The sequence below is a fragment of the Cornus florida genome, unplaced genomic scaffold, assembly GCF_030987335.1.
Source record: "Cornus florida cultivar Cherokee Brave unplaced genomic scaffold, ASM3098733v1 CherokeeBrave_3.0.0_Hap2_Chr05, whole genome shotgun sequence".
Lineage (NCBI taxonomy): Eukaryota > Viridiplantae > Streptophyta > Magnoliopsida > Cornales > Cornaceae > Cornus > Cornus florida.
In genome coordinates this window covers 86,032,391-86,045,228 of record NW_026775575.1, presented here as the reverse complement: position 1 = coordinate 86,045,228, position 12,838 = coordinate 86,032,391, and the positions used below count along the sequence as shown (strand labels likewise).

The 12,838-nt window shown below is 34.7% G+C and overlaps 1 protein-coding gene across 1 annotated transcript; it reads right to left on the bottom strand.

Annotated features, from left to right (window-relative positions):
- Positions 1–375: 375 nt before the first annotated feature.
- On the bottom strand, positions 376–11,857 carry LOC132307341 (histone-lysine N-methyltransferase ATXR2). Its single transcript, XM_059805067.1, has 15 exons — positions 11,607–11,857; positions 11,442–11,517; positions 10,722–10,807; positions 10,235–10,602; positions 9,281–9,393; positions 9,140–9,171; positions 8,018–8,169; positions 5,722–5,809; positions 5,082–5,130; positions 4,921–4,975; positions 4,648–4,717; positions 4,493–4,562; positions 3,646–3,722; positions 919–975; positions 376–771 (listed from the first exon to the last, which is right to left on the bottom strand). Exons 1-15 carry the CDS (start codon positions 11,688–11,690, stop codon positions 661–663), a joined length of 1,488 nt encoding a protein of 495 aa, XP_059661050.1. The 5' UTR covers positions 11,691–11,857; the 3' UTR covers positions 376–660.
- Positions 11,858–12,838: the final 981 nt, after the last annotated feature.

The window sequence follows — 12,838 nt, the reverse complement described above, 5'->3', positions numbered from 1 at the left end:
TTGGGAAGTGGGGGTCTTGTACCACTAGGCCACAGGTTTGTTGGTTCGAATGGTATTATTTATGATCACTTTATTACTTAATGTGAGGCATTCCTTGAAAATCTATTATCATGTCTTTGAAACAAGTTGGATTTATTCTATGAAAGATGCTCCGCATACTACTCAAGTTAAGGAGATGATCCTTTCTAGGGCAGTGATCCCCTCTAGGGTGCACTGGAGAAAAGCAGGCAATGATATGAAATAGTGGAAAATACATGAGATGTTGCTGAAGTAACTTTGCATGAAAATAAAGATGCTATATATCACCTCTGTAATCCACTTTTTTCCTCACACCACGGAACCAAAACCAATAAATGAGAGAGCCTGGACGAATGCTGGTTTAACAAAATAAAAAGTTTCTATGGTTCAGGCAAGTGTATAGAAAGATAACCTCTACATATGTCACTCTTACTGAAATCATCGGGTTTAAAGACCGAACTAGACAAACAATAAAACTAATTCCATTCTAAAGTACAATATAAAAATAAAACGAATAATATAACTCAAAATTGACAACTGCTTGGTGAAGTCCGACATTGTAAACAATTCGAAGGGAAACCACGTTCCCTGATCTCATCATCTAGCACCACCAGTATCCTAAGGTCAGCAAATTATGTGCAGTTATGGCTCTTCTTCTAAGCATTTCGGGCATTTGCAACTGAAACCGTAATCTGCAAGTAATGCCTGTCTCTCTTCAAAAGGAAGATCCTCATCTATATACGATATTGTTACCTGAAAATGATTGACAATGTCAAAGATGTTGGCTGTGATTTACAACAGAGCTTTTCCAGAGAGGAGACCACATGGTGATCTACTACTAGTAGTAATTCTTAATAGAAGAGTTGGATCGGAAAACTACAAGTAGAGACCATAAATCACCTCTTCTCCCTTACGAATGGGTCGGAGAGCAATTATCGTTGCTTGGCCATCCCTGTCCTGCAATGGACAACAAACATGAATTAAACATCATTTTAGTTATGAGAAGAAACTGATCCTGTATTATTCATACATGATAAAAAATTACCAGTTGCATTGACGAGACAATGCCTAGGAAATCAATATCTGTACTATATGTGAAAGAGTAAAGCATTCCACATGACATTTTATTAGATTATCGTGCTTATCTGGCCACCATATACCTTTCCACATATGTGCAAAAGCTAATGTCATGCCAGACTCATAAAGTAATAGATGCTCATTATACAATTTAATAATTTAATTTAGCCTAGCACACAAATCTTTTACGTAAACTGGCCAATTATGCTGGTCATCTACCATACACATATCTCGAGAATAAATGCAACAGATCCCCACTGGTGCTGCATCATGAGATGAAAAATCTTGACACAACAATCACCTAGCCACAAAGGCAGGAATAAAGCTTAGGGTGCTCTAAATGAGCTCAATACTTGTCAATGGTGGGTCTTGAAATCCCACCAATGGTTTATTAGGAACAGATGACAGGAGTCACAGGACTAACAGGAAACTCTCTGCTGTCCCAGGAATAGTTGTCATCTTGTCACCCATGTATAAAACTATAAATCATGCTATAGAGCAACCAGCGGACATAGCCAAAACTTGTAGCATGCCTTAAAATGTCACCCCCTACTTCAAACGCACCTCTGTATCGACTGACTCACTCTTAAGGGTCTAGTTGAGACTGAAGTTGGGAATGTAGCATGGCCAGTCGGCTGTTGGCCTGGCACATGCCAAAATAAAAAGGGATGGCCTGCATTGCTTTTATGGCTATAAAATCCTACAATCCTAGAACAGGAATCCCAAGTACCACATTCTACACCACTGGGCCATTAGCTTAGTTGGTATAACCTAAGTCACACAGAGCGGGAGTGCAAAAGCGTCAAAGTCTATTTTTTTTAAAGCGGGAGCATCTGTATATTAGGTTTAAATAAAATTATATCAGGTCATGACATATATATTTTATATTTTTTTATTTATTTAAATCTATATACAAATATATTCATTATTATTTATTCCATTAATGATATATGTAATAAATTAACTAACTTTTCTCACTAAGATGCGTGATTTATTTGTAATATTCTCCAATTGGGAAGTTTTTTAGTGGTATATTTTCAAACAAGTATAATTAAGATATATATATATATATATATATATGGTAGTATAGCAATGCCATACAGCTGGGGCACACGTGAAGTTTAAGTAATTAATGTAATATTGAGTAATAGTGTAAGTAATAAATGCATATATGGTAATATAGGTGTTCCATATCACTAAGACTAACAAATTTAGCTATATAACGTGAATTTGTATGGAAATCGCGGAAAACAAATTCGCGAATTGCAAAAATTGAATTCGCGGATTTTGTGCGAATTCGCTCCCAAATCGCAAATTTGCGTGCGGAGCTCAAGAGCAGGGCCTCTTTGGACGAATTGTGTGACTAAGGGTATAACCTCTCCTCCCTCAAAGGGGAGGTGAGGGGTTCGAGCCCCACAATGGGCATTTGTAAGTGTGTGAGTATTTACATTATAAAAAAAAAAAAATTTTAAAAACGTACCACATTCTACACTCTCATCCTTCCTATCAAGTAAGACTCACTCTCCCAAAAATTAGGCATCTCTATAACCCAGTCATCTTATCAGGGTTGACTTCTTTTGGCAGATCTCCATGTACAACCTACAATACATATGGAATGAAGTAATCCCTGTGGATGCAAACAACTAAACTCAAATCTAGCGCATCTGGTAGAGAATATGCGTGGTCCACGAGCTATCACCTCAACCAACTCAGCTGCTCGTTGGGATCTATGCATCTATATGTTTTACCACATGCATGCCAACAATTCAATTATGTTGCAATACAGCTTCATATTTTGTTCATTTTTAAGCACAAAATATAAGCTAATACGACAAGCCAACAAGAAGGAATAAAATGGCTCTGGGAGATTAACTTTATCCATTCCTATTATAAGGGTCTGAAAACTCCAACATGAAAAAACTGCCCAATAACAATAACAAGTTGAAGAATCCAATAAAGCCCAAGCAGGTTGGCAAGTTGGAGCAGTTTTTCTAGCCATGAGGGAAAGCACTTGAGTTCATCCAAAAGGCATACATTCCTTGATCACCTTGGTGCTAATTTCATGTGACTAGATGAAGTTAACCTACAAGGCTTCAACCAACTAAACATTATAGAGATTTTGCAATGCACTGAGGGCTAGGGATTTCAACAATTGTCTCCCGTCTCCCTTGTGTCAAACACGCAGAAAAGGTGCTCAGGTGTACATAACTTTTGCATGGAATGATTAAAATGAGTTGGATGGTAGAGATAATGACCTTCCTTGGTCACTACGATGCATTTGGCTCCGATTCTAGAATAAATGGTTATGAGAAGCAATCTTTGAATATGCAAAAATAGTATCCTATATATAAAAGATTCTTGGTTTGTAATTTAAAACAAAAGCAAACGAGATTTTGCACTAGATCTTTAATTAATAGATTGGTTCAAAAAGCTACAAGCCCGAAGAGAGAGAACATGTTGCACATCTTTCTGGTGCAAAGTAGAATCATTGAAACTGTTTTATGGAGGATCAAATCGAATACAAGCTAAAAATATGCAGTTGATACATACCTCTTCTCGTTTGAATGCTTTGGCATTAGGATGACAGGAATGGTTCATACAACTCTGCAATGGAAAAAATGCGGTACCTAATATAAAATTTAATAATGTTAGCAATTGAAACTCAAATAATTTATGCTTGGATCTTAAATCATGCAAAGAGAGAAAAAGATGCAAATATTTTCACTAGTGACAGGCCTAGACAACTTTCTTCAAAAAAAGAAAAAGAAGATAAAAAAGAAGAAAAGTACCATCTGCATGCCAGAAATGACAGGGATTGATAAGAAATCACACACCCAATGATTAAAAAGTAGCACAACTAAAACTCGACGACTTAATAAGGAGAATTATGCATACAGTCATTGCAGCACAAAATCAAATACTCAATAACTATCTCTGTTCCAAAACACAACTTCATACATCCAAATCAATCTCCCTTTATGGAAATTGATCCAAAATAACAAAAACAGACAGCTAGTGCATCCCACCATCAATTCCTTGTTCCTTCTCCTAATTTTATCATAAGTACATCTCTTATTCTGTTTTGATCTGGTTATCCTAAACCTTCGGATACCTATATAATTCCAGTTTCATCTTCTGCTTCATCAACCACGCATGTCATCCTAATTCCTAAATAGGCATAGCAGGTTCATCTACAAGATGTTTTTTAAATAAGATAATTACGCATGGAAATTAACTTGACCCATCTTCAATTATGCATTAAAAAGTTAGCACTCATCTAAATTTAGCCTAGGATAGCTGAAGCTTGATGAAAAACAAAAAAAAAAAAAATTGTAAAATACAAGATGAGTTTGTCATCACATTATGCGAAGCTTCTCCATCAGAAACCGATTCATACCTTGACAATAAACCGAATAATCATCACCAATAGCATCCAGAAAAGGTCGTGTAATTTCATCAGCGGCTTTCTGCAAGATTACGAAGGAAATGTCTTAAAGCTTTATATGCAGCAGAGAGTGTGAAGACTGAAGATGTCCAAGGGCATGGTCTAACCTTTTCAGAGTATGGAAGATCATCAATGAACAAAAAATAATCCTCCACTGGAGATGCTACCACCAAATCACTGTCACAGGAAAGTTGAAACTGTCATATAATTGCATACGAAAAGTATGACAGAAAAACAAGGAACATGATATCATTAAGGAAGTATAGACACAGATTTTTCTCAAGTGCTAGTGGATGCCACTGTAAGCAATAATTATTTCTGTAAGTATTACAGTTTGATGGAAAAATAGGACACATGGCATGATGAATGGCAATACTTACAGATTATTAAGCTCAAACATTCCAATAATATGCCCAAAAATTTCGAGGGAGAATACTGAGAAGAGTTAAGGGCTTCAATTCATGAAGTGATCAATGATGATACATTAATCATAATGCTTCTGAAAGAGTCTTGCAAATTAATTCAGAACTTGTAAGGATACATGGCTCACATTCCTTGTCAAAGATAGCTGCCTTTAAGAGTTGTAGTGACTAGAAATTTCAAACAGACTCTTCAGAACTCAGTAAAAATAGTAGTTATTAGCAATATTTTAAATCAACATAAAAAATAAAACGTTGCATCACAGTAATCGATATGTAAGGTGCTATCACAAACCTAGGAAGTGAACTGATGATGGACTGATGGTTATGTTTTGAAAAATTGTTCTTTAATCAATAAAATGTAGCCTTTTTTGGCAAACAGGTATTAAAAGAAGTTTTAACCATTTTGAACGCTGTTTGTCTGTCTGCACTCTATTTTGTTTATTGTCTACCTCTCCAAGTGCGGCAATGTAAACATGTCTTATTATGATAAAATGGCAACAAGAATTCATATCTCCCAGAATAATATTTATATATATATATATATATATAGGCACACAAACATTTAGCAGACAAACCATGAGAAGAGATTTTTGGTTAAAGGTTGAGATAGATTAAGGAATCACCAAATCTATTCTTGAGTCTTGACAAAGGTCAAGGGCAAGAGCGCACAAGCTAACTCATTGATTGAAATGGATAGCCAAACAAGATATATCATTCATTCACTTTTTTACATACACCATCTACACGAGTAAGAGTTACCGTGAATGCCAGCTCCCTTATTTGCATTCTAAATGCATCTTCGTCATGACAGTCAACATCATCTGGCAAAGCAATGCAGTCCCACCATCTGTAGACAAATGTAATGTACTTCAAATAATAAAGCTAACATTTCTTGAACAGAAGAAGCATGCATTCTGAAGAAATGCTGACATTCTGTCGAGGAAAAAGAAAACAATTTGGAACAAATAAGTCTAAATTTTGGAAATGTAATATGCCTATACAAGTATAGTTTTAAGTCACTAAAACCTGCAAGCAAGCCAAAATTTTCGTGCAGCATTAACAATATTAGGTTATTTAGTGAACAACAAATATTTTTTTTTAAAAATCAATGTAGCTTAGAAGTCGATTACGTTCATGTGTTCACGCCATAAAATGACAGCCATGACATAGGGCAGGCCCCATCATTGGGTGTAAAAAAGGAGAAGTCATGTGCAGGAGCAAAGGTCTATGAGTGCCCTGTGGAGGAAAAGAACATGGAATAACTCATTACTTACAAGAAAGAAAAAACATGGGAGAAATCATTTGATAGAATAATCCTATGTTTGTGGGCTGCCACTCCATGATTTGGTTAGGAAAATCTATAAGGAATTGCAATTACCTACACCGAGAAGATTTTAAGTAGGAAAGAGAGAGAGTGCTCTCTGTGGCATTCACACATCAGTTACTTTTATGCCCTTCTTATTTCAATCTTGTAATATATCCTTTAATTCGATGAGGGTAACCAATGTATTAGGCTGTAATTCAATATTTTTTACTTCAGTAGACAGTAATTGGGTTCATCTTTTCTTACCTCATGTTTCTTAATCTTGATATCGGCTTTATTTCTCTTTGATACCTCAAGCTTTAACTTAAAAATCCTTTCTGAGATGCAGATATAAAATCCATAGCAAAAGAATAGCTAGGTTCTTAAAGTTGTTTTTTAATATAAATTAGACGACTGATTGTGCAATTGAGGATAACATCTCAGCTCTCTGCCCAATAGGTGCTTGCATATAAAAAATGTCAAATGCATAGATGGTTAGTTCTGGCATGCCCCCAAAAGTTGACAACCAGCCAACTTTGTTTGCAGAGATTTAAATGTCAATACTATGAAATTAATACATCCCAAAACATGTTATATCTCGCATTAAATAAAACTGATAAATGGTAACAATACATATATATAGATGTAGGAAAGAAAATGTAATACATCAATACAGTTTCAGAAACATTTGAGTTTGTTAGACGCATCATCAAAATTGATGATCATGATGAGATGCATCATCAAAATTGCCTATTACATAGAAGATCCTAAATGTGAATATGATAATCTAATGGGACATATAGCATCCAAAAACTGTAATTGGTCATGAAATTTATTGTCTTTAAAAAAAGTTTCAAATAGAGAGAGAGAGAGCGAGAGTTTTGGAATATTCGAAAAAATGTAAATTATAATATCAAGGAGCGCATGAAGCATGTCAAGAACAAGTGAATGATAATAGCCATGGCTATGTCAGAACTTGGATTTTTATGGAAACTTGAGAAAAATCTCCATAGAATAGTGGAAAATGTAATAGCAAACTGGCTAGTCAGCAAAACATTTTGATTACTGAGGACTTCAAATTCCAAAGTCAAAAGCAATTAAAAAAAAAAATTCTAGTTTTAATATGCAAAAGAGCACAAAAACATTGTTCTAAAATTTTGAAACATCATAATATTGCACAAAAAAATTATGAAATACATCAAAACCACATTTACTATCTCTAGAAGAATCAGGTAAGGTCATACTAAATTATGAAATACATCAAAACCACATTTACTATCTCTAGAAGAATCAGGTAAGGTCATACTGTATTGAAGCAGAAGCCTTCCACGCACACACAAAATAAAATTAATTGAATGTGAGGAACTTCAAAATATAAGGAGTTTGCAGGAATTTATTAGGAAATGCAAATCTACACAACTGAATGCCCAAAAAAAAAAAAAAAAGGAGTATGAGCAAAAATTTTAAAAAGGAATTGATTGAAATATCAAGCAGAATATTTTTTGCATTATTATTTGTCATGTGGATGCGTGCATGTGTGTATTAACATTTCGTGCATCAGAACAACTAAGAATTTCTGTGGTTCACACTTTATGGTCCTCATCTAGTTATATATTTGCAATATTCAGAACTTCATTTACACATGAACAGGCTACGGCAATCGTAGATTTTTGATCATAGGACCATTCAAGATTTTCTGGGGTGGGCAGAAAAAAGAGCTGGAACTAGAAGAAGAAGAAAAATAAGAAGTACCTTCTCTTGTATCCCATTGATATAGGCTTCCAAGCCTCCAAAAGCAGAGACAAATTACAATGGTCAAGATCATTGGGAGTAGCATACTTCCCTTTTTCTTCAAGATGAGCTGCTTTCAACTTCCTGTACTTTAAAATGGTGAAAGAAATCACCTGAAATGGAAGCCAAATATTTTTGTCGCTAGATCAAAAGAGAATAAGATTTATTTCGTACACATAATACTTCAACCAATTATCATGAATCGTGCATAGATAGTTCATAATATGTCGCTAGATCAAAAGAGAATTAACTTTCATTATACCAACACTACCAATTGTTGGACTTCAATGCATCAATATGGGTTGCTGATGATGCATGTTGTTTGACACCTTATATGCATGAAGGGGAATGAGCACTGCAGGGTGTTTCATTTGCTTCTGCTGTTTCTGACACCTTATATGCATGAAGGGGAATGAGCACTGCAGGGTGTTTCATTTGCTTCTGCTGTTTCTGACACCTTATATGCATGAAGGGGAATGAGGACTGTAGGGTGCATCATTTGGTCCTGTTCTTTCTGTTTAATCATAGTGAATTTCTTCCCTAGAGAAGGAAAGGGGGGGGGGGGGGGGGGGGGGGGGGGGTGGTGTTGGGTTTTCCCTTTCATGAATTGCTATCTCTTGGTAGGGAAACTACTAATAAGTGTCCTGCTGCTGAGAGGAAAATCATGTGAAATGTCAACATTATAGATTATCAAAATCAATGTATGCATTCTCATTTTATGTCCAAGGTTTATAATTATTGTCCAGACACTTTTCCCTTAAGCTTTCATGTCTGTTTTTCTTCAAATCATTAGTGGTCCCAAAAAAGAACTTCCTTTTCCTACCTCAAAGCTCGTCTTAAATGGATGGCAAAACGTAGACCAACATAGTAGCTTGCAAAAAAGCTTTATTAAGTTGATTTTATTCAGATCAGATGGAGACTAAAATTCTGGTGATAAATTTCTTATCATAGTAGCCTTAGTAGGTCCACACACACACACACAAACACGCACGTGTATATGCAATATATATATATATATTGAGTACGAATAATAAGAAATGAAAGGGGAAAGGGGAAAAAATATTGATATACAATAGAACATACCTTGGCAGCAAGGAGGAAAATATCATTTGTTTCTGGAAGAAGGAAACCAGATAAAATGAAAAGCAAGGGAGACAACAGATTACGAAAAATGTGGCTTAAAGAACATTATTCATTGGCAACAACCTATGGCATTAGTCTTACCATTAGCATGCTGTATGAATTTCAAAAGTGCCTCTTTACGTAATGATTTTGTCCTCTCCCCAGTACAAAGTAAAGAATGAAATAAATCCCAATCAGCCTGCGCACATGATTTGCTACAAAAGTTTGGCAACTTTAGAACAAGTGATCCATTATATAACTGATGCTTAAAGAAGAATGAGAAATTTTACAAATCAGGTACACAAAAAAGATAGATGAGGCTATGGCCTTAGAAAGAGCAGAATGGAAACATAGGATTCATGTAGCCGACCCCAAGAAGTTGGGAAAAGGCTTGTTGTTGTTGTAGGTACACGAGAGTGAGAAACTACACGGCATTCCTATATTTTAAAGCAGGTTTACTATATTTTTCAGTGGGTTTAGCTTTTCAGATACATAACAAGTATACCACTATTAAGCCAATTTTTCATGTAAAAGAGAGCAGCACACAAGTTTGACAAGTAATGGCATGTACATAGTTAAATATCAGAATTTTCTTATTTTTATTTAGTTAAAATTGTGAGGTGGTCAAACGGAACACCGTCTTTCTGTGTGGACAGTGCAGCCCTCCTGCATCGTTGGTAAATAATCGCACATACATCAGTACTAATCAGGCTAAGTTATAGCAATAGTAAGGATATAATAAGCATCGCTCTATTTCATCCATTTAAATTTTAGAAGAAATTCAATGGCTTAAATAGTGGCCAAATTCCATATTAGATATTAATATAAAGCACTCAATGGAAAATCATTCCCTTGGTCAGACACAATTATAATCGGTCACATAAAGAACCTTATTACAGAAAGAAAATGTATATTCAAATTCTAGAAGTCCTTCACACTTACAATTCATGCTGCTTAAAGACAACATACTCAATCACCAAAAAGTTTTCAAAACATGGGTCAATTATAATTTTATTTATTTGTTAATCAAGTAAGGGAAGACGATGTGATTCTTACCTGCAATAGTAAGTTTCCCCACATCCACCAGGACAAGAAACAACTGAAGGCAATGAAAACTGTTTTGAGTAAGGTAAGACCAAACCACCATTCAATAATGACTCCACGGCCTCTTTTGGGAGAGGAGTTTTATCTTTAGAACTGCTGGAAGAACATGCTCGCAAGCTTCCGTGATCTTCTCTATAAGAATCGTCTTCACTATCAGATGAATCCATTTGACAACAATCTTTTGGGATGTCTGAAATTGTCTGCCTATCACATTCATTGTTTGCGGAAACACCTAAATCTTGAAAATGGAGTTTTCTCCCAATTTGAAGTTCTACTGAGCCAATAAAATGGAAACAGAAACTACACACTAAACAGTCAATCTGCAACATTTGAGAGAGAGAGAAAAATGCAAACCATAAGTGGGGGAAAAAATAATAAAGTAAGATGGAAGCATTGACTAAAGAATAACAGCTAAATATATATTTTCATTTTACAAAACCTTATTTGAAGAATGTTGAGCACCAACAAGCATTTGGTCCTTTAAAACAAGATCCCCTTCTTCGAAATCCAGGTCAGCAAAGACACCTGCAGTTCATTCTCAGTCTGGTGCATATTGAAATGCCAAAGGACTACAATGACCAAAGTTATGCACAAGCAGAAGGTAGCATTACTGTTCAATACAAAGAAAGAGGTGCTGCCGGGAGGCGTGTGGAGGAAACACGATAGCAGTTGCCACTAGTGGCAACAGTTTCTATTCTTCCAATAAGCATTTCATTGTTTGGCTATGAAACTGTTATCTACTAAGACGACAATAAAGTAATACGTACGACTCCAGCACAAAAACCAGCACATGACATCCCTTGTTGAATAAAATTTGTTTATATATATTCGCAAACACACACACACACACAACAACAACAACAACAAAATCATTATTTAGTCAACTACCAGAGTTAATAGTATGAATTCATGAAATTGGAAACAGTAATCTGTTTATGTAGTGAAATGATAATGAGTTCTTTCTGAAAACAAATCAAACAATTGGTGTGCAACAATCAATCTGTATATAAGCAAGACCAAAGCAACACTTTCAAGCCTTCAAACATAAACATGAAATTAATCTACACTTTAAGTCTTCAAACATAACCATGAAACTAAAGCTGCCCATAGAAAAAATTATTAATATAATTCAACACCTCCTATCCAAAACGAAACATACCCTTTCCATAGCCAACTTTTTGTTCCACTTTAAGTCCACGGCATTGCTTAGTTGTTATGAGCTGATCGAAGTATTCCTAAATTTAGAAAGTACAACAACAACGTTAACAATAATTCCACACATGTGCATATTACACACACAAACCCACGGAGAGAGGGAGCTTGCCTGAACTTGATGAAGTGAAGGAGGATTGAGAAGGGCAGAGATTATGTCTGCGTACTGGGTATCGATTGGGCAAAGGGTCTCCATTCAGGCAAACCTTGTTGATACTCTCGTAGAGTTTGCTAAATAGTACGAGGTTGCAAATTGCAATCGCTCTCCAAGCATGCACTCCACTACTCCGTATATACTATACTGTACTCGTATATATATATATATATATTTGTTGGGCGAATTATTGCAATCACAACGCAAACAAAACTTTAGGGCACAGCCTTGTTGTTGTGATAATAATTTTATAATATTTTTTATTTGGAACATAAATAGTTCAAAAGTTTATGTTATTATTTTTTAATATTCCATAAAATCATAGTTAAAAAGAATATACATATATATATTTAAATAAAATATACCACTTTGGTTAATGACTTTAAATAAAATTACTCACCCTATATATATATTTTTTTAAGAGAGAACCCATGCCACTTTTGGTCATACTTTAAATAAAATTGAATGATTTTGTAAAGTCACCAATTTCAAGGAGAAAAAAAGTTTCTTGATTATTTGAATATAAGAATTAAACTAAATAAACTCATAATTTTTTATCTTTCTTCAAACCTAGTCAGGTTCCTCTATGTATTTCTTTGACGCTGTAATAAAAGGTTGACTACAACTCATGGTGATCATGAAGTTAGGTATAAAATACGTTGAATTTGATTAATAATCAATCAAATTTTATTCAAAATTCATTCTTCGAATTTTGTAAATTTTAGATCTCAACGAATCTCACTGTTTACGTTTTACTAGTTTAGCCCCCCGTCTCAACAAAGTTATTTTTTAGTGGACATGAATTGTCTCCTTTTTCATTTACTTTAAAAGTTTATCTTGTCATTTACTCTCTCCCTTAAATTAAATTGTTTTCATTGCAAAAAATGGCTCATAATCAAGATTATTAGAGCATCTCCAGAAGTATATTAAAATATAATTTATGTAAAAAATTAACTCTATATTAAGTAGATTTGTAAAAATTATGTGGATCATAGCATGACACTTGGTTGGTTGTTATTGGGGGATTTATTTTTACACAAAATGTATAAGAGCATCTCCAGCGGTCTGTTAAAAAACCCTTTTGTGTAAAATATACACTTCCACATATGATTTGTAAATTTTTTTTAATCTCCATCAGAGCATCTCCAACCGTTATGTATATTTTTTTTTGTGTTGATGTGTCATGATGG